This window comes from Brassica napus, chromosome C2 (genome assembly GCF_020379485.1).
Source record: "Brassica napus cultivar Da-Ae chromosome C2, Da-Ae, whole genome shotgun sequence".
NCBI classification, from domain to species: domain Eukaryota; kingdom Viridiplantae; phylum Streptophyta; class Magnoliopsida; order Brassicales; family Brassicaceae; genus Brassica; species Brassica napus.
The window spans coordinates 55,491,380-55,513,605 of NC_063445.1; the positions used below are offsets into that span (position 1 = coordinate 55,491,380).

At 34.1% G+C, this 22,226-nt stretch overlaps 2 protein-coding genes and 1 pseudogene across 2 annotated transcripts; 1 reads left to right on the top strand and 2 right to left on the bottom strand.

The window, feature by feature from the left end:
- Nucleotides 1–239: 239 nt before the first annotated feature.
- On the bottom strand, nucleotides 240–11,280 carry LOC125582501 (annotated as a pseudogene).
- Nucleotides 2,782–6,744, top strand: LOC125581269 (probable disease resistance protein RF9). The gene is made up of 3 exons (XM_048746366.1): nucleotides 2,782–2,930; nucleotides 4,004–6,389; nucleotides 6,511–6,744. Exons 1-2 carry the CDS (start codon nucleotides 2,782–2,784, stop codon nucleotides 6,357–6,359), a joined length of 2,505 nt encoding a protein of 834 aa, XP_048602323.1. The 3' UTR covers nucleotides 6,360–6,389; nucleotides 6,511–6,744.
- A 1,839-nt stretch (nucleotides 11,281–13,119) lies between the features above and the next one.
- Nucleotides 13,120–17,242, bottom strand: LOC125581996 (general transcription factor 3C polypeptide 5-like). Its single transcript, XM_048748357.1, has 15 exons — nucleotides 17,119–17,242; nucleotides 16,749–16,907; nucleotides 16,584–16,671; nucleotides 16,370–16,459; nucleotides 16,190–16,280; nucleotides 15,920–15,986; nucleotides 15,784–15,826; nucleotides 15,494–15,665; nucleotides 15,314–15,412; nucleotides 15,043–15,111; nucleotides 14,575–14,713; nucleotides 14,153–14,354; nucleotides 13,803–13,906; nucleotides 13,670–13,712; nucleotides 13,120–13,525 (listed from the first exon to the last, which is right to left on the bottom strand). The coding sequence occupies exons 2-15, from the start codon at nucleotides 16,881–16,883 to the stop codon at nucleotides 13,350–13,352; spliced, it is 1,518 nt and encodes a 505-aa protein (XP_048604314.1). The 5' UTR covers nucleotides 16,884–16,907; nucleotides 17,119–17,242; the 3' UTR covers nucleotides 13,120–13,349.
- Between the last annotated feature and the right edge of the window lie 4,984 nt (nucleotides 17,243–22,226).

Genomic DNA, 22,226 nt, shown 5'->3' on the forward strand with positions numbered 1-22,226 from the left:
ATTTCACAGGATTTTAAGATTATTGTCCTCAGGTGATGCACGCCACTTCTCAGATTATCATTTCTGTTTTGATTAAGAGTAAATACTTTCATTTCTTTTTCTTTGTTAAAAGTTTTTTCTTTTCTAAACCAAAAAATTATTATTACAAAGCACATTTGGGTTGCTCAGACATGACGAGGGAAACAAGGCCAAGAGAAAGTGACATGAAACTCTTCAGCAAAAGAAAGAAAAAACATGAATCATTCACTCAACTTGCATACATCCATGAACTTCTGGACTTCGTTATGATACTGAGTAGCCATACAACAAACATTAAGCATCTCCTCAACAGTTTATGTATCTTCTTGAACTCTGTAGTAAAATTTCTGATTTTTATAAATATTCATGGGCAACCTATAAATGACTCATCAATAAATAGATGCAGACTATGTTGACACGGTATATACACAAGAGAGTAAAAGAGTGGAGCAAGTGAGTTACCTCCCAGTAGAGCTGATGGCAGTTCATACACTGCCAAAACTCAAATTTTTGTTAAATAAACAGTTTGGTATTCTTTGGAAACCCTTTGCTGCTTCAATAGCTTCTTCAATGGTCAGCGGTTTCTGGATAAATTTTCCATTGCATTTCGTGCATCTTGACATCAATTGATTCTCGCTGATCTTTAGCTGGAAAGTCTCTATCACCTGTACAACTTATTTGTTTCAGTGGTAACTCAGAATATAAAAAAACCACAACTATTCCACTGAATATAAGTAACTGATTCCACAATGAATGCAGGAGGCTCTACTGTCTCCGTAACTATCAAGTCAGGTAATGCTGGAGATAAGAACAACTAATCATTTATTTCTCTTTCACACTTAATTGTCTTAAGAGAGATCCTGCTCTTAAATGCAAAAATTGTAGGTTAAGTTTACTTTTTGATTAATATAACAAGTCAACGAAGCCATGCCACATCACAGGTCATATATGGTACTAAAGTTCAGTTTTGTGGTACCTCAAGTAGCTGCTCATTTTTCAGAAGGATCTTGACTCTATATATTTGATGCTTAGCCAAATCTTGGTGTCTCAACAGTTTTGTATCTCTTGTCAACAGAACTCTGTTCTCTTTCAATGCTTGACCAAGCAGCTCCCTAGAAGTTGTGTCAATAAATCAACAGATAAATTATAAGAAATATTGTAATCAAAATTTTATAATGGTAGCTTAGAGAAAAAGTACCTTGAATCTGGCTTCTTTGAGGGCGGAACTGCAGCATCAATCCCTTCAACCTAGAGAGTTGTTCTATAAGCATGGAGAAATAAATTTAACACAAGCTTGGCAGAGATTAATATAATTACCATCACATCCAAGAGCAGCCATCATCGCCCAAAGATGAATATATCCCATGGTGGTGGACCTTGCCTGTCCATAGAACAGACCAAATGCTTATCTGTGTTCACATTCTTCGACGAGGCACCACGTCTTCTTGATCTCTTCTTGGAGATCCTTGGTAGAAGATCAGACTCCTTCAAGTTCAACATGATCTTTTCCCCATACTTCCTGACTATCTTCAACAGATTCTCATCGTGTTCAGCGTCGTTTTTCTAGAAACCACTCCGTTAGTAATGTTTTGGCTATTTTGGGTCATTGCTCTGATAACATCTGCAGCCTTGCACAGTTTGGCCGTGACAATCTTGGTAGTATGATCTGATCCGTTTAGAATGTCTTTTAAGCCAACGTTTGTATGTTTAGGATCTTGCGATGTGATTTCTTCAACAAGATTTGACTTGAACACATTGAATATTTGGAGCAAGCAGTGAGCATCTGTTGCAGCGTATAGTTTATGTTCTTCTGTTAGAGGACGGTGTGACCAGTCACTACATTGAAGCTCCTAAAGAACAAAACCTCGCTAAAAGCCGTATAAACAGTACGTTTCTTAAACTACCACCAACCTTAGAAAAGCACTCAAGTCTAACATCACTAAAAAAATGTGTCTAGAATCCAAATATCAACAGAACGGAGGACATTGTTTTCATTACATAAAATGTGAAGTAAGACGATACAACTAAAGAGACAGAGACAGAGAAATTTTTCATGGTACTAAGATCTACCATGAAGAAACAAACCAACAATGTCTAAATATCACAGAACATAACTCCAGAAAAACAAAGCTACTCTCTTGGATTGAAATAAAACAAAAGATGATTCAATTTTCACCCAAAAACGTATGTTGATTAATGACAAACCTTACAAAGAAATGTCCAGGAAGGGGTATGGATTTATATACTGTTTTTTTTTTCAAGGATGGGGTTGAAGTTGTTGATTGTGTGCTCTGTAATGTTTATATTTGTCAAAGCAACGGATAAGTGGAATGTCATGGCAACAATGGTCTGAAAACTACCAAAGATACATGATTAGATTTCAAGATCCATTGTACTCTCATCTCTAGATCTACATAACTTAGTAAGCAGATGTCCTTACCCATTGCTAAACAAACTTACTTCCTTTAAAGTTGCAGGTACCCATGCATGGTTAAGTGTTTTCTTCATTTTTGTATAAAGCTTTTGCTTCTGCTAAATATATTTATGCTCCATGTATCATGTTAAAGTTCTTGTTTCTTAGATGTTTTCTCTTTCAAATTTTGGAATTTTATTTTTAGATATGGAAAGCAAGAGAGTGCCTGAATATTTTTCAAGTAGCCGGCCGGACTGTTAAAGTCATTGATGCAGTGACTGTTAGGCTTTGGGGTTACTCTCTTACCTGTTCAGCTCAAACAAGTAAAAGACCCAATGGAACTTATCTAGATGGCAATCACAGGACATCCTGGGGCTTATCTACACGTTGAAGAAGCTATATTGCTAGAGACGCTGCAGCTGGCTTTTGATCTACGCCTTGTTATATCCAAAAGGGGGCATGATCCATGTTTGGGATTTAGGTGCTGCAATAGCAAGAGGTCCTGCACTTGAGCACATTGATGGGTCACTGTGATGATGAATCGATCAGTGAGTTAGAGCTTCACGTGCAAGGTCAATGCGAGACTCTGGGAATGTTATCCGGTCTAGATTCTCCAGAGTTTTCCAGGGCTTCCTTAGCCAACTTGAGCAGACCCATGCTATGAGCACTCTAGAGTATACATCAGGGTTTTGGAACCTTTTACAGGCTCTGGAAATCATGAAACGGCATTTCATGTTAGTTATACCTGAAACGCCGTTTTGGGGACAGTTTCTTTCATGTTTTGGGGAACTCTTGCTCTAAGCGACAGTTTCTTTCCTCTGTTATCTAGTTGATATCTCGGGAGTTCCAAGAAGCAAATACAAGTTCGGAGACATGTTTTGGGGAACTCATTTTCCCATGTTTTATCTCAGGGCTTGTAAAGGCAGACCAGAAGATATTAGCAGGGTTTTTGGTCACAAAGTTCATGCATAGTAAGTAAGTAAGTTACCCATCTCTGAGTCTGATTAATGTAAATTTCTTAAGTTTTTTCCTTTTGTAAACGTGGAAACACAAAACTGTCAAAAGTACAGAAAAGTGAGTAAATAATTAAATTAGTTTATTCTGTTTTAGGTCCACCACTCCCAAATTATTCAAAATTTATTTTATGATTAACCTAAAAAAAAAGTAACGAAGAAACATGTTTTTGGTTTCCTCTTTTCATCGACCACATGGTCTTTCGGCTCAAAAAGTGTAAGTGGCTATAATAGATTAAACTCATCATCGTGAATACAGCTGGTTTGTGTCGTTTAGTGTTGACTAAGAATAATCAAGTACTTGGTCTTCAGTTGCGTTCTAAGCAAAAACACATTCGCATATACAGATCAGTTTGAAGAAAAGCGATTTTCAAGAGGTGATTTTTATTTTCTGTATTTTTCATATTTATTTCACTCTCTATTTCATCTTTGATAGATTAAATCCCACAAAATTGTATAATATTATCTAGACTAGAATTTGCAGAAAAAATATTATCAGGACTATGAACTCAAGGATCTTACTCTAGCGATTATTGATTACTTATTTTATGTTGAGCAGGAGACTTATGGCTGAGCTGGCAGTAGCACTCTTACCATTTGCAGTCGAGAGGCTTTGGAACCTGCTTGTCCGAGTAACTGGGCGATTTCAAGGAGTTGAAGAGCAGTTCGAGGGATTAAAGAGTGATGTTAAGAAGTTAAGGTTTTTTCTGGAAGATGCAGAGGCCAAAAAACATACAAGTGCCGTGGTGAAAGACACTATCAAAGAGATCAACGAAGTTGTTTTGGACGCAGAAGATATCATCCAAACCTTTCTTCTAAAGAAAGAACTAGGAGAATCAAGCAGCAGCAGCGTCAAAAGATTTGCATATGCTAGTGTGAAAAGCATGGTGCTTGGGTTTGATATGAAAACCATAAGCAAGAGGATCTCTAAGGTGATCCTTGATATGCAGAAATTTGGCGTTCAGAATGCCATTGTCAATGAAGAGGATATGAAGTCTGTACAGTTAAGAGAAAGAAAAATGCGAGAAATGTTTTGTATCGTTGACGAAAAGGTTTACAGTGTTTTGTATCTGAGTTCCGAAGAGCTGCCTGCCTATTTGAAGCAGTGCTTCCTTTACCTTGCTAGTTTTCCAGAAGATTATAAAATAGATGTGGAGACACTGTCCTATTACTGGGCTGTAGAAGGAATACTAATGCCAATGTATTTCGATGGAGTGAGCATTCGACATATTGCAGATATATGCATAGAAGAATTGGTGAAGAGACACATGGTTATTTCTGAAAGATATGTTAAAACTTTAAGATTTGAAACACTTCAGTTGCATGACATGATGAGAGAAGTTTGTTTACGCAAAGCTGAAGAAGAGAATTTCGTACAGACCATCGACACATCAACTGCAAATTCGAAATCTCCTAGTAAATCTCGCAGACTTGCTGAAACATTTAGTGTTGATAAGGAGGTGAAGAATCCAAGCCTTAGAACTCTCTTGTTTATCAAGTGCAGCAGATGGAAGGCAACAAGTTTACTCTTTACAATGCATAAGCTGATGAGAGTGTTAGATCTCTCAGGGGTCGAGTTTGAAGGAGGGAAGGTACCCTCTAACATCGGGAAGCTCATCCACTTGAGATATCTTAGTTTATATGAGGCACATGTAACTCAACTGCCTTCTTCTATGCGCAATCTGAAGAAGCTTCTCTATTTAAACCTAGCTGTGTATGTTGAAGTCTACATGCCCAACAATATCTTGAATGAGATGCGAGAATTAACATTCTTGTGTTTGCCGGAGAGATTACATGTTAAGACAAAGTTGGAATTGGAAAATTTGGTCAAGCTGGAGACGTTGAAGAATTTCTGCACAGAACATGGGCGAGTGACGGATCTACAGGGTTTGACACGGCTCAGATCTCTCTCTATCTATATTACAGACGAGAGGTATACTATGGAAACTCTATCTTCATCTCTAAGTAAACTTTCACACTTGGAGAGTCTTACAATATATAACAAGTTTTATACTCCCACGAATGATGATGAAGAAGGATTTGTTTGGGATTTTGTTAATCTCAAACAGCTGAAGTTGGAGATATATATGCCAAGGTTACCTGATGCGCAATGCTTTCCTTCTCACCTTACAACCATTGAGCTAACTTATTGTTGTTTGAAGGAGGATCCAATGCCGATTCTAGAGAAGTTGCTTCACTTGAAAGAGATTTGTTTAGGGGGTACATCTTTCTGTGGGAGGAGAATGGTTTGCTCAAGTGATGGGTTTACTCAATTGCAGAAGCTAATATTTGGGGGATTAACGGAGTGGGAAGAGTGGATAGTAGAAGAAGGCTCGATGCCCCTTCTCCATACTCTTGATATTGGGTCTTGCAAAAAATTAAAGGAGCTTCCTTATATGCTCCGATTCATCACTAACTTAGAGGATCTGAGTGTTCATGATATGGGAGATGAATTCAATTTGAGATTGTCGGAAGGATACTTTCCTTCTCACCTTACAACCATATCTCTAAGTGGTTGTTGTTTGACAGAGGACCCAATGCCTATTTTAGAGAAGCTTCTTCAGTTGAAAGAGGTTATATTAAAGAACAACTCTTTTTGTGGGAGGAGAATGGTTTGCTCGAGGGATGGGTTTCCTCAATTGCAGAAGCTACAATTAGAGGGATTAGAGGAGTGGGAAGAGTGGATAATAGAAGAAGGCTCCATGCCCCTTCTCCACACTCTGAGATTTGGCCGTTGTCTAAAGTTAAAGGAGCTTCCTGATGGGCTGCGATTCATCACTTCCTTAAAGAGTCTAATTTGTCATGATATGGGAAAGAGATGGGAGAAGAGACTTTCAGATGGAGGAGAAGATTATTACAAAGTCCAACACATCCCTTCTGTTCAGTTCGATGATAGTGAGCCAGACAGCAGCTGAAGGAGACTCTCAGCAATTACGGACTATCAGGTATTAACTAGGAATGAACTTCTCGGCAACTTCTTTGGATTTGCATACTTTACACTTTAGTTAAGGCTATTTCGTTGGAATGTCTCTGATAATATGTGCTTTATTGATTGATTTGATACAGTGGCAACAGAGAACTTACAAGTGAAACATACTCGCACACTGAGTGAAGCTGTTCGATGAAGTGTCTAACTGAGACACTTGATCTTCTGCAATGCTTTAAGTTTGCCTAGAGAGATAAAGAAATGTATTTAGGGAGTTGAAGCTGTTCGACGAAGGTTGTCATGTACCTTTTTCTACTGAAAGAGGTGAAATATGTTAAGATTTTTATATATTAGTATTCTCTTTACATTTTCTTCTCAATCGACTAAGCTTAGAAAATTTACGTATAGAATTGCGTTGAAATTCTTCAGCTAGATTACTTGAAATGAAAATGGGATATTGAGAGATGAATTTAGAAAGTGAGCACCACAGCAGGCCTTATTTGTTAGGATCCGAGTAATATGTTTACTCCATCACGTCTACTTGTTTCATTTAAAATAATTGTTTATTTTCTCACTTTTGATGAATTTGTGTACTGATGAAAAGGGTCTTATTAGAGACTGTGCTATTGAAAAGGATCCTATCAAATACAGAGTCAAATGTGCGAATCTAAGTAGTACCCTATTTTTTCAAAACTGTTACAAGGATATGCAAAGTCCCTCCGTGCTTGAGAAGTCCCTCACTGGAGATTCATCTGAAGCAGTGACTTATCTTGCATGAGTACATTTTGCGTAAACATCACTACCTCTAAAGTATATAATTATTGAGGGGTTCATTGAGGAGTAGTAAAGTCGATGATGTGGTCTTTGGCAAAGATATTAACAGCATATCAATTTTGTTTTTTTTTTTGGTATTTTTAATTTGTTTTTTGTAACTCAAAAATTTGCATGCTTCTGTCCAGAGATTTATGGATTGATTCCACATAATAGTTCATCTTAGCCGTTGAGTTTTTTCAGTACATATTATTTGAATAATAAACTCATGAATCCTCTTCTCGTATAACTTCCTTTGAATTGCTCCTTAGGCTAGACAATGTATTCTTCAGCTAGCGTTTCAACTTCTATGGTCTAAACGAATCCTCCAAAGACTCGAGCTGCTTCCCAGACTTAGAGATGGGTTACGATTACATGTTGCTTCTTTTCTTTCTCCTCAGGTTCCAAGTCCTGAAGTGTTTCCCATCCATCATTCCAATCATCACCATATCCCCACTCATTTGCCTCAATACACGGCACTAGTTCAGCTTTCTTAGCTTCAAACAGTTCTTCCCATCCTTCTAAAATCTCCCTAAGAGCTTCAGCTTCTGAAGCTGTAGTAACAGCTGTCAGCAGAGAGTTTATAAAAGCAGGAAACGGATGTTTCAACACTCGATAGATCCTCTGGGGAGATCTCTAAGCCTGGAGAAATGGACGCCACAACAATATGTGATAATTTAAGTGCCACCAGAGTGTTTGTGGGTCTGCTAGAGCCATCAGCTACCTGGTCAGGCAACGTTTGGTTAACTGTAGCTTCAGTCTTCAGGACTAGAGAACGTCCTAAAGGTCCAACATTTTTCAACCAACAGTAAAATTAAAGCTTATCAACCATGTGCAACTGACCTCTAATGGAGACAAGGGACGCAAGCCCTCCTTTGGTATCAGTTCCATCTGTCTGAACTTGGACAGCAGATCAAACACAATGTAAGATATAAAACACTAATAGTAAACTCGATAAAGGAATTCTGTACTAGAGGAGGGTACCTAGGAACATATAGGGCAATGAAATGTAGCTCAAGCTTGTTTGCGTTGATTCTCTTGCCTAATCAAAGTGAATAAACCGTCAATCACTTGTCTACAAATCGGATACTAATCAATATTAATGTCTTTCTTCAGTGACCAAAGCACACGAAATAGACGATGGATATCCAGGGTAGTGCACTACAAACGTCTCCTTGCTCGGCAAGTTACCTGATACAACATTTTGATGTGTCATGCTACATCCATGATATGCTACCTCTCTTAAATTCGCTTTAAGAGGATACTGAGGTTAAGATCATCGGAAATTGGCTGAAGATCGCAAAATCAAGAGATATTACTTCACAAAATTTGATACAAATGTGATTTTTGAAGAATTTGGACAAACTTCCATTCTTCTACACTTCACCACGGATCAATACTTTTTAAAAAATGTTAAAATGTTTTCCATTTTTCTGTCCCATTTTGAGTAGAAAAAAGATTGAGTTTATAAGAAAACAGGAAACGCTTACTTGTTACTTGCATTGGCATCACAATAACCTCTTAATTCAGGTGGAACCCTGAACTCCATTCTCTGGTATCTGAAAATAAATTACACAAAGTAAATAGTCAACAAAGTAAAATAGCTTTGACATATACATCAACAAAGTGGATGCAAATAAGAGACTTGACATACTGTTTCTGTTCTAGTTTGAATTTTGAGGTGATCAAAATGAATGTAGTGCACTACAAACGTCTCCTTGCTCGGCAAGTTACCTGGTAGTCAACCATGCCTACATGAATAAGAAAGAGTGAATACAATGGGAAACTTTAAGCAAAAGCTCATTCTACAAGAGACATTTAGAAGCACATAACAATTTGAAGAGCTAGGTTCTTACCATCGAAGCAATACGATTCAGACACACGAGCTACAATAACTTGAACCAACAACCAATGCCACTCTCGATTGATTAATATTTTTTCTTTAGAAGTAAAAACAAAATAATCAAATTCACACACGTTCCAACAAAAAAAAAAGAGATTGTAAACACAAGATTTATGTTTGTTATGTCTATTGTTGTTTAGCCTCTTCGTCTCCTGCTCCTGTTCCGGCGGCTGATTATATCATTCATTATGTGTCTGTTTGAATAACTATTGAGAGACAATGTTCCCTTTAATTGGAAGAAGACAACAAAATTATGTTAAAAATAATGTTGGGTTTTATGGGCTCTTACATACAACAATTTTTATAATTTTATTGTGTCTATTCGGTTTTCATAAACGAAATAAGATAGATGAAAATTTAGTTAAATTTGGACTAATTATGATTGATTTCTCTATTCTTGTTTTAACCTTTTATGTAAGATATATAAATTCAATTATGTAAATTCCCAACCCACTAAACAAATATTCTTCTTCTTTTTAACACTAAATAATATATCTAAATAAGTTGTTTGACACTATGTAAAACAGAAAAACATATTTGGAATGAATTTAATATTTTGAAAAACATAACATATCTAAAGGTAACCTCTATCAATCAGCTTAATTCATAAAATTTCTTCAATAAATATCTAATTATCCATTGATAATTGATTTACTAGAATATCATTGGAAACATGAATAGAAAAAAGAAAAAAAGAAAGAAAGACGGAAAACTTAATATAACTGCTACACATTTAAACAATTTTGTTGTTTTTAACAAATTGCATTTATTCACAATAATAAAACACAATCTAACAACATCTACATATTGAAATTTAAAATCTCTTATGTTTTTTTGGTTCTCTAAACTATACTACAATTTTATATTTGGAGTATTTGTTTTTTTTAAATCAGTATGAAACTACTAAAACTAGAATAACAAAATAAAACAACATGTTTAATGTAAGATTGCTAGTTAGAAAAAAGTTTCAACATGATTATAAAAATTATTTTAAAATATCATATAACATAATCATTGTAGAAATAATTTTGAATCTTCGCAAAATTTTAATTTACTACATGTGTATCAATTTAATAGATATAATTATTTAAATACACATTTGCATAAATTCACAAACGCTGGAAACATGTAGGATAATTTTTTAATCGTTATTAGTTATTAAGTATGAGATAAAATGATTACATTTCAGTTAAAACAAATTAAACTTAAAAAGAGTGGAAGATGATTAAAAATATAAGCTAATCAATAGAAATAATTAGTTTTATTTTAATTTAATGACCTTACTTTTTCCTGGAAATATTTTAACGAAATTAATCGAATTAATATATTCTAGTTTTCTATATATTTATTAGTTTATAACTGAATTCAAAATTGAAAGGATCAATAATGTTTTTGGGTTAGGATTAACACAAAATATTTTAATAAAAAACTAAACTAATTTTCAAAATTATATGGGTCTTCTTCTTAAAAGCATTTCCAACTCCACTTTTTTTTTCCTCCAAAATGGAATGAAAAAATATATGAAGTAAAAAATTTTGCAACCTATTTAATTTCTCATTCCATAATGAGATTTACTGTATAAATGGAGTAATCTACTTTTTGTTTGTTTATTACTTCATTATAAAGTGAGAAATAGAGAAGAATTAGATTATTTTTACTCCATATTCTATTTTACTTTATTTGAGAGAAAAAAAAAATGGAGTTTTAAATAGGAGATGCTATAACATCCTTCCAAGTAGGTAAATAACATATCTAAAGGTTTCTTGCCTAGTTTTACAGGATTTAAAGATTTTTGTCCTCAGGTGACTTACGCCACTTCGCTTATCGACTTGATATCATTTCTGTTTTGGTTAAAGAATAAATACTTTCATTTCCTTTTTTTCATTGTTAAAAGTTTTTCTTTTCTAAACCAAAAAAAAATTTACCACAAAACACATCTTGTTTGCTCAGACATGACGAGGGAACCAAGGCCAAGAGAAAGTGACATGAAACTCTTCAGCAAAAGTAAGAAAAAAACATGAATCATTCACTCAACTTGCATACATCCATGAACTTCTGGACTGCGTTATGATACTGAGTTCCCTGCAACCATACAACAAACATTAAGCATCTCCTCAACAGTTTATGTATCTTCTGGAACAACCGCGCGCCGGCATGGTACTCCACCAACTCCGGCTTCTGCTTTGATCAAAGTCATTGATAGACAGATTCGAAATCAGTGCTTAATATTGATTTCAAAGAGGACTCGACAATATGGAGCTGTTCTTCAAGCATGGCTGGCTACTCGATAGAAATTTAAAGGAAATTATACTCTACTATCTCTATTTTCAGTAGCTTAGTCTTTAAGAAATAATTTTACATATTATTCAAAAAAGAAAAAAATCTGATTTTTATAAATATTCATGAGTAACCTATAAATGGATGCAGACTGTTGACATGGTATATACAAAAGAAGGTATAAGATTCGGGCAAATGAGTTCCCAGTAGAGCTGATGACAGTTCATACACTGCCAAAACTCCAAATTTTTGTTAAACATGCAGTTTGGTATTCTTTGGAAACCCTTTGCTGCTTCAATAGCTTCTTCAATGATCAGCGGTTTCTGGATAAAGTTTTCATTGCATTTCGTGCATCTTGACATCAATTGATTCTCGCTGATCTTTAGCTGGAAAGTCTCTACCACCTGTATAAATTTTATCTAGATTCTTAAAACAATCTAACTTTATTTCAATTGTTACAGGTCAATATCTAATAGACACTGAAAAAGAGTGGAAGAAGATGAAAAAATGATTTTATTTTATTCTAGTGAGCTCGATATAAAACACTAATAGTAAACTCGATAAAGGAATTCTGTACTAGAGGAGGGTACCTAGGAACATATAGGGCAATGAAATGTAGCTCAAGCTTGTTTGCGTTGATTCTCTTGCCTAATCAAAGTGAATAAACCGTCAATCACTTGTCTACAAATCGGATACTAATCAATATTAATGTCTTTCTTCAGTGACCAAAGCACACGAAATAGACGATGGATATCCAGGGTAGTGCACTACAAACGTCTCCTTGCTCGGCAAGTTACCTGATACAACATTTTGATGTGTCATGCTACATCCATGATATGCTACCTCTCTTAAATTCGCTAAAAGAGGATACTGAGGTTAAGATCATCGGAAACTAGCTGAAGATCGCAAAATCCAGAGACATTACTACACAAAATTTGATACAAATGTGATTTTTGAAGAATTTGGACAAACTTCCATTCTTCTACACTTCACCACGGATCATCAATACTTTCAAATAAATGTTAAAATGTTTTCCATTTTTCTGTCCCATTTTGAGTAGAAAAAAGATTGAGTTTATAAGAAAACAGGAAACGCTTACTTGTTACTTGCATTGGCATCACAATAACACCTTAATTCAGGTGGAACCCTGAACTCCATTCTCTGGTATCTGACAAAAAGATACACAAAGGAAATAGTGGTAAAATAGGTTTGACATACATCTACAAACTGGACGCAAAAACGAGACTTGACATACGATCAAAATGAAAATTCTTCATTTACCATATCACAGACCATTCATTTTTAATATGAATGTATATAGAGAGAGAGAGAGAACTCACACACGAGACTCAGGATCTTTCCGTGGATCATAGCCTCTTTTAATCCAGAACCTAAGAAATGGACCACCCGAGAAATAATATGCAGCTCGAAGAAGAAACCTGCAGAGAAAACTCAAGAAAGTTGGTTATTGCAGTATTAAGACAACTAATACACATAAGAAACCCACAGAATCTCTTCACCTGTTTAGCATGTGATGTGTGCATTTAAGACCTTTATCAAGTAGTCGTTGGACTATGGAATCCCTTGTCCACACAGGTCGCTCGTCAAACAATGCAGACACTGCTTCTTGCCTTTTGGATAATACTTTGCACCAGGTTCGTTATGAGAGCCGGAAAAAACTGGCTGAGCAACGTCCACGTATCAAAGGGCAGTTCGTCAAGTCCAGTCCACTGAGACATCAACACAAGAAGCTCCACAATGATCCAAACATATTGATGTAATATATAGAGTTCAATTTTGTTTTCACCGATACAGGAGGTGTTCTTGAGCTAACTACCCCACGTACGTAGTTGTATGTACATACAGCTTTGTTGTTGAGTTTAGTTAGTTAATCTACACTTACGTTATCTCCTTACATTACAGATACCTGATTGTGTCTTCTACTAGTCTCTTAATTACAATGAAAATACACATTATGTTCAAAGTTCTTCATTCATCATCATCATCGTCACCATCATCTTCGTCATCATCATCATCCAAAGCGTTGGATTCTTGCTCGTAGATCTGATACTCTCCATCGCTATCAGTACCATCCAAGGCTGGTTTGCTGCTTGGAAATCTATCGAACAAACCTTGGAGATACGTTCTCGAGTTTTTCTCACCATCTTATCATCATTTAAAGAATAACTAAGATCAAGCTCTTATTTGCCTGAGAACTTTTCTAATCTCCTAAACACTCGAGAAAGTTCATAATAATTCATCAAATTTTGTGCTTGCGTTATCAAAAAAGTTTAGGATTTGAAGGATACATCCATGCGAACTTAACGATATCTCATCATCATCATCCGCAGCCTGCGAAGAGGAACAAAGAAATGATGAAATGGATTTTTCGAGGAAAATAGTGAGCGAAGTAAATAAGAAAAAGTTTATAACAATGATTACCACATCGAGTTCCTCGTACTCCTCATCCACGTCTTCAGCATCTTCATCCGCTGATACCTCTTTCTCTTTGTTTGTGTTTTTCTTCTTTTTCTTCTCTTCCCCACCTGCGGATTATCTTACATCAGTACCTGTTACTTCCATATATTCAACAAATGATTATAAGACACTGGCAGATGAGTCCCATTTATAATATTTTACGTTACATACTCCTAGAGAAATGTTTCTAACAAATTTATTCCGATTTAACTTCACCATCTTTTAACTCAACTTCAAATCCATTGAGACAGAAACACATGTCAACAGTCACTAACTAGAATAATTAAAACGTGAAGTTATGTTGTTGATCTTACCTTTAATTTTTTCGAGGTGATCTGGTTTGCAAGATGTCAGTGAATCTTTCTGAATTCGTGTCTTCTCTGACCTCTCAAACTCATCTTGAATAGATTTAAAAACATCTTCGAAACCTGGCTCAGGAAACACGGATACAAACCTCACAGCTACTCGGAGTCTCAGATTATCAAGCAGCGCTTCTGAGAACCATCCTGTTTTATACTGCCAACAAAACATCAAATCAAATAACCAAAACATCATATGGAACAAAGGACTTGTCAAAATTTTATGTCTTTAAGTTATACATGATTTTGTGTGTGATTGGTGAGGCGTTTATTGGTAGTGGGATTTTTGAAGCAACATGTCATATCTATCCAACGAGAGACTAATTTTTGCCTTTTTGGTAATCAGTTCATGAAGAAAAGTTTAGCTAAGAACTCACATTACAAGTAGTTTGCTTGGGAGGCTTTCTTATCTCTCGCTGAATGTACTCGTCTTCCAGTTCATATAGCTGGAGAAATGTTTGGCATTTGAAAGGGAAAACTTTAAAAGCACAAATGTCTTTCCAGCTTCGCTTTGACCTGTCACAAAGAGGAACTTAATTGTCATCTTATAATCCAATGATTCAGTTACAAATTTTTGATGTATCATGCTAAATCCATGATATACTCCCACGAATTGGCTGAAGATCGCAAAATCCAGAGACGTTATACTACACAAAATTTGACTTAAAATTTCTTCAAGTTCTTCGATACAAAATGTGATTTCTGGAGAATTTGGACACACTTCCATTCTTTTACACTTCACCACGGATCAATACTATCAAATAAATGCAACAATGTTTTCTCCTTTTGTGTCCCATTTTGAATGGAACAAAGATTGAGTTTATAAGAAAATAGGAAGCGCTTACTTGTTACTTGCATTGGCATCACAATAACCCCTTAATTCAGGTGGAACTCTGAACTCCATTCTCTGGTATCTGAATAAAATACACAAAGGAAATAGTGGTAAATAGCTTTGACATACATCTACAAAGGAAATAGTGGATGCAAAAAAGAGACTTGACATACTGCTTCTCTCCTAGTTTGATTTTTGAGGTGAACAAAATGAGAATTCTACATTACCATATCACAGACCATTCATTTGCAAATATGAAATGCATATAGAAAGAGACAACTCACACACGAGACTCAGGATCTTTCCGTGGATCATAGCCTCTTTTAATCCAGAACCTAAGAAATGGACCACCCGAGAAATAATATGCAGACCGAAGAAGAAACCTGCAGAGAAAACTTCAGAATGTTGGTTATTGCAGCATTAAGACAACTAATACATATAAGAAACCCACACAATCTGTTCACCTGTTTAGCATGTGATGTGTGCATTTAAGACCTTTATCAAGTAGTCGTTGGACTATGGAATCTCTTGTCCACACAGGTCGCTCGTCAAACAATGCAGACACTGCTACTTGCCATTGCCATTGGTCGGAGCTGGGAACAATGAAGTCTTCCCAGTTTAATACCTTTGGGATCTGTATGAACGCTAAGGACCAATCAAATATATCCAAAATGACAGAAAGCATCAAACAAACATGGCTTCAAACTAGGTAATAATAAGATTTGGAAGATCATAAAAACAGAGAAAAGGATATCTTTGACACTGAAATCAATTGCAATTACTGGGCCAATATCGTCCTGCATCATTAGCAAACCAATGAGAACATGGAGAAGTAGTAACCACATACAAACTAACATGCCACCATTAATGGAGAAGTAGTGATCACACACCTCGCAAAGGTTCTGAGTTGGTGCCTCATCTTTCTTTTTGGGGCCCGATGTTCCTGGAAGTTTCAGCCTGTGCTCAAACAACATAAATGAAATTAAAAATAGAACTTCAAACACTTCGATCAACTATGTTTTTCCTTATCGTTCACATATAACTAACATAGTCCACACTAAACATCCGGTTCATATGAAAACAGATAGCTTCACGTAGACATAATTTGTGTTATAGCAGGTACGAATGTGAAAAAAACAGTGAAGACAGTGTAAGCTTACACCAAGTTATCTGGCATATCTTTGGGTGCAAAGAACTGCGGCAATAACATCATTACATCTTCATCAGCCATGTCCATGAGATCATCGTTTCCTGTATGATATATTTATTTTAAACTATGCTACAAAACCTTGAGATTTGCAATATAATGAAAAAACACCAAATGAACGGATAAGAATAACCTGTAAGCGGCTTAACCTCCATCCATTTCCTCTTCCTCTGCTGTGCAACATCCGCGTGAATAGGAATCACATGCTGGTAGTCAACCATGCCTACATGAATACAGTGGGAAACTTTAAGCAAAAGCTCATTCTACAAGTTGAGTGGCAAGAACAGGTTGAGTTTCAGGAACTCTCTTAACATCCTCCTTAGAAATTCTCAACAGAAAACCATTACAAGAATGTCTCTCTCCCCAGGCAGGATGTGCATAAGGGTCTTCAGGGCGGAAACGTAGCTCAAGCTTGTTAGACGTAGATTCTCTTGCCTAACCAAAGTGAATAAACCAAAAATTTGATACTAATCAACTTCATATCTTTCTTGAGTAACTCAGGAAACGCTTACCGTTGCGATCCCTTGGATTCCTCCAAGAGTCTCTAGGGCTCTGGAGATAGAAGATGGATAACCAGGGTAGTGCACTACAAACGTCTCCTTGCTCGGCAAGTTACCTGATACAGTTCCTGTTTCTATGATTCCCATCGTTTCTCTCCAAATCTCACCTCGCTGTGATACACACATACATCAAATTAGCTTATCTGTTACTATGTGTTGATGCTCTTCAAGCTCAAATTACAATGAACCTAGTGACTGAAACCTAGAGCTGGAACTAGTTCGAAACCATGGACGAGAGAGAGAGAGAGGGAGAGAGAGAGAGAGAGAGCGAGAGTTTAGTCAAATTACCCAGAGGCTCTAGACAGAGATAACGATGGTGTACCAGAAGTGGCGGTTACGGATCGGAATGGATCTCGAAATTGTGACGGAGCGGGGAGTAGTTGGAGAGCGCCGGGAGGAGAAGGAATCGCCGTAGCTTTCTTGCCTCCTGCCTTTGTGGTGAATTGATTAAAACGATGCCGTTTAGTGTTTAAATTCGAATTGGTCTATATCTGATCTCATGCCGGTTAGTGTATACCGGATTAACCGGTTTGATCATTTTTAGTCTTCTTTCTAAAAGTCTAATAACAAGAAAAGGAACCAATAAAATGTTTCCTTTTGTATAATCTAAACCTCGATTATTTAATGACTTACAGAAACGAAAAAGAAATTAGAAATCTATAAAACATTAATTATGGCATAACATAATTTTTATAAACTGATAAATGTTGTACTATTTGCTAAATGGTTTACTTTTGAATGCTTATATTTTGATTAGAAAGTTTATTATAATTACCTCTTTTTTTTTTTGCATTCATGCTCATGGGAAAAGTATATTGATATGCATGAATATGTACCGCATGTACATTCTACCAAAGACATTTTGAACTTTTGCCGAATGTTTACAACTAAATATTTAATAATTTCATCTAAAGTGATGTTTTGAAATATAGAACATAAGATGCTTAAACATAATATTTTTAAACGTTTAGCAATGATAATGTATATACATATAAAAAAATAACAAAACAGAGTTTGAAAATGTCCGACCAAAACAAAAAACAAAAAAAAATGATGGAAATGCTTAATAATTGTGTTAGCAACATCAGACAATGGACATTCTTCTAAATCATGGTACTTTTTAAGATCACCATATATGTGTATTTTTCTAAGAAAACAAAATCTATCTAATTGTTTGAACGCGTTAAGAGTTTGATCAGGAAAAGTGTCGAACTGATAACCATCGAGAAAATCACATGTGTTAATATCAATGTACATCGTGCCACCTAGCTACAATCGTGATCAGACAAAACTTTTCTAGTGACTCTAATTCTAGTTTTTTCAGCCATCTACAATACCTTGTAATTAACAAAAATAACAGCTTAATATGAATATAGATTTAGTCGTGTATCCTATTAGTGAAATTTAGAACATAAAATGGTTAAACATAAGATTTTTAAACACTTAGCAATGACAATGTATATACATATAAAAAGATAACAAAACATAGTTTGAAAATGTCCGACCAAAACAAAAAACAAAAAAAAATGATGGAAATGCTTAACAATTGTGTTAGCAACATCAAACAAGGAACATTCTTCTAAATCATGGTACTTTTTAAGATCACCATATATGTGTATTTTTCAAAGAAAGCAGAATCTATCTAATTGTTTGAACGCATTAAGAGTTTGATCAGGAAAAGTGTCAACTGATAACCGTCGAGAAAATCACATGTGTTAATATTAATGTACATCGTGCCACCTAGCTACGATCGTGATCAGACAAAACTTTTCTAGTGACTCTAATTCTAGTTTTATCAGCCATCTACAAAACCTTGTCATTAACAAAAATAACAGCTTAATATGAATATAAATTTAGTCGTGTATCGTATTAGTGAAATTTAGAACATAAGATGCTTAAACATAAGATTTTTAAACACTTAGCAATGACAATGTATATACATATAAAAAGATAACAAAACAGATTTGAAAATGTCTGACCAAAACAAAAAACAAAAAAAAATGATGGAAATGCTTAACAGTTGTGTTAGCAACATCAGACAAGGGACATTCTTCTAAATCATGGTACTTTTTAAAATCACCATATATGTGTATTTTTCTAAGAAAGCAGAATCTATCTAATTGTTTGATCGCGTTAAGAGTTTGATCAGGAAAAATGTCGAACTGATAACCATCGAGAAAATCACATGTGTTAATATCAATGTACATCGTGACACCTAGCTACGATCGTGATCAGACAAAACTTTTCTAGTGACTCTAATTCTAGTTTTTTTCAGCCATCTACAATACCTTGTCATTACAAAAATAACAACTTAATATGAATATAGATTTAGTCGTATATCCTATTAGGGAAAAACTTTGTCATTAACACATATAACAATTTAATAGATGAATGATAATAGAGACGAGTTAAAGTAATTTTGTATCTAAACATTATTAAAGATGCAAATATAGAGATGAGTTAGAGATGCTCTTATGCAAAACAATTATAAATATCTATAAAAAAAGAGACGTGATGATATGTTTTTACGAAAACAAAAAACAATAAAAATAAATATACACAATATTTTTTAGTAGACATATAGTAAATAAATATTTATATCCACGAAATCGCAGACATTCACTTAGTTATAACTAATTAATTATACTATTTTTCTATGAGATACATAGTTATAACTAATCAATTAAGTTGATGGAAAACACTATTCCAAAATAAACTAATTAAGAGTTATGCTTAAATCCCAAATTGTTAAATTTATGAAGTTATTGGAATTTATGCATTAATGTTTAGAAAAAGATTGACATGATTTTGAGAATTTATGCATAATGATTAGGAAATACTTCCTTCATTTGTTGAAAATAAAAATTAATTTAGCATATTGTGTCTATCAAATTGTATAGTATGAAATGAATTAATAATGGGTAATGTTTTCCATGATCCACATGAAGAAATATAATCGACTGAAATTGTAGAAGTTACAATAATCCAATTGTTTGAATTTGATATTAAGTTGTGAGATATGTGTTAAAAGATGTATGTTAACTAATAAGATAACTTAAGGCTATGTGCATACCTTAAAACACTTATATGGACACTGTATTGTCCATCTTTTATAACATCAAAGTTTGTATATAGAATTGCATATAACAAAATGAGTAGAATCACAAAAGAACATGAAAATTAATGTTTTACTCTAAAAATCAAAGTTATACATAATGAATAAATAATTGGTGTTGATGTTGATGATTTACAAGAAGAAATATAATCGATTGAAATTGTGAAAGTCATATTCTAATCAAATTGCTTAAATTTCATATTAAGTTTGAATATTTGTACGTTAAAAGATGTCTCTTAACAAATAAAATAACTTTAAGCGACATGCATACCTTGCAAACAATTATATTGACATTGTATTGTCTGTATTCTAATAACATCAAAACTTGTATACAAAATTGCTTACAGTAAAATGAACATAAACACAAAGGATATAAAGACTACAAATTTACTCTAAAATCAAAGTTATACATAATAAATAAATAATTGGTATTGATGTTAATGATCCACGAGAAGAAATATAATTAATTTAAATTGTGGAAATTATACAAATAATCCAATATTTTGAATTTCATATTAGGTTTCAACCTATATGTGTCAAAAGATGTTTGTTACTAAAAAGATAACTAAAAGCTACATTTATACCTTACAAACACCCATGTATTGACATTTCATTGTCAATTTTCTATAACATCAAAGCTTGTATACAAAATTGCATATAACAAAACAATGCAAGATGCAAATCTGAATGAAGCGTAACTGTGGAAATGACGATAATGACTAGAAACAATGATTACTCATTCTTTTTTTGAAGACTTTTTGATAGTCATGTGCCTATTTACTTAATTCCAATTTAAATTTGGTTTAATTTTCAAACATGAAACATGTTTTTTTTATGTTCATTGAGATTTTAATGGAACATCATGCTTTTCTATTAGATAATTGGTTGGTTGAAATATGCAAATGGTAAATTGCGTAATTTCAATAGACTAGACCACATGTATCAGATTTTGATGCAACAAGAGTATGAATATGTATATTCAAAAAATTTTAGTATGTGAAAAAAGATTTAATGAAAAAATATACATGAACCTCTTGGATTATCCAATAGATGTTCATATATCACAATCTCTGACACTTTATGGTTTTGTTAGAGTATTGCTAATACTATATGTGATATTTAGCAACAGAAACACCAATATGATGTGTGTTTTGATTGAATTCAAAGAGGTTGTGAAAAATATTGATGATTACATTCACTAAAGTACTTATGAAATAAACAAGAATGAATTACATAAGGTTTTCTTTATTGACGTAAATTTTGGCAACATGGATCGCAACAAACATAACATTCTTATCCAAATAGAAGCTAACATACTATATATTATTCTTTTTTATCATGAGATTTTTCCATTCAAAATCTAAACTAAAACTTAGCACGCAACTTGTACAATATTTGTTGGTTACACATGAAGGATAATGGTTTTAATGAAGTTTTATCTGTAAAATATATCAATTCTACACAAAAATCTTGATATCATTGCTGATATTGAGTGTGGATAGGCATATCCTCAACGACGAAAATTTAGGTTCAAATCCTTTGTGGAAGATGTGGAAGAAGCAAACGCAAAGAATATTGATTTTGATGTGTTTCAAATCACTAAGATAGCTTCAAATTTCATGAGCTATTGGTTTTAAGGGAGACAGTTCAGTTTTCTGGATACTACTATTGTTGGTTGCTGGGAGTTTACTTTGACAAAGGTTACCACGTGCCTAATTTTGCGGATGTGATGCAGAATAGCAATTTCGAAAACTTTCACGTCCATGCCCGTCAATGGATTTGTTGCAACTGTGGAAGAGAATATCTAAAGGTTCATTCCCTACGTATAACAGGTAGTGTCATTTTCAAACTACCACTAAATATTTTGAAGAAAAACGATACATTTTTGGAAACATTTCAACATGTTTGATCAATCCGTATATAAGTTTTGGTTGTTGTATTGTAGCCAAAACATTTTATGTGAAATATATATGTTATCAAGTTTGAAAACATGTAGTTAACCGTATTCAAATATCATTGTTATCCAATAATCTATATTGAATAGGTCAATCTTTTTACAATTAAAAAAAAATTGGATAAGAGCTTATACATTTTCACATTGTTTTCCTAACTTCTTATAATGTAATGAAACAAAATCCATTTGAAAAAAAAATGGTTTAGAGTGTTGAAAATAAAGATTTTTTTTTATTTTAAATAATCGCATTGACAATCAACTTATTAGATTATCATTGGAAAACATAAGGAAAAAAAGAAAAACATAAAAATAATTGTTACACATTTTATAATTTTTTGTTCTTAACAATTTTTATTTATTG

Excerpts from the sequence above, each read along its gene's own strand:
- LOC125581996 (XM_048748357.1), bottom strand. The coding sequence starts at position 16,883 with ATGGGAATCATAGAAACAGGAACTGTATCAGGTAACTTGCCGAGCAAG. Across the intron at positions 15,987-16,189 it reads GATATGCCAGATAACTTGGT|GCTGAAACTTCCAGGAACAT; the intron begins GTAAGCTTACAC and ends GTTTGAGCACAG. Across the intron at positions 14,355-14,574 it reads CCAAGCAAACTACTTGTAAT|TATAAAACAGGATGGTTCTC; the intron begins GTGAGTTCTTAG and ends TTTTGTTGGCAG.
- LOC125581269 (XM_048746366.1), top strand. The coding sequence starts at position 2,782 with ATGGCAATCACAGGACATCCTGGGGCTTATCTACACGTTGAAGAAGCT. Across the intron at positions 2,931-4,003 it reads AGGTGCTGCAATAGCAAGAG|GAGACTTATGGCTGAGCTGG; the intron begins GTCCTGCACTTG and ends TATGTTGAGCAG.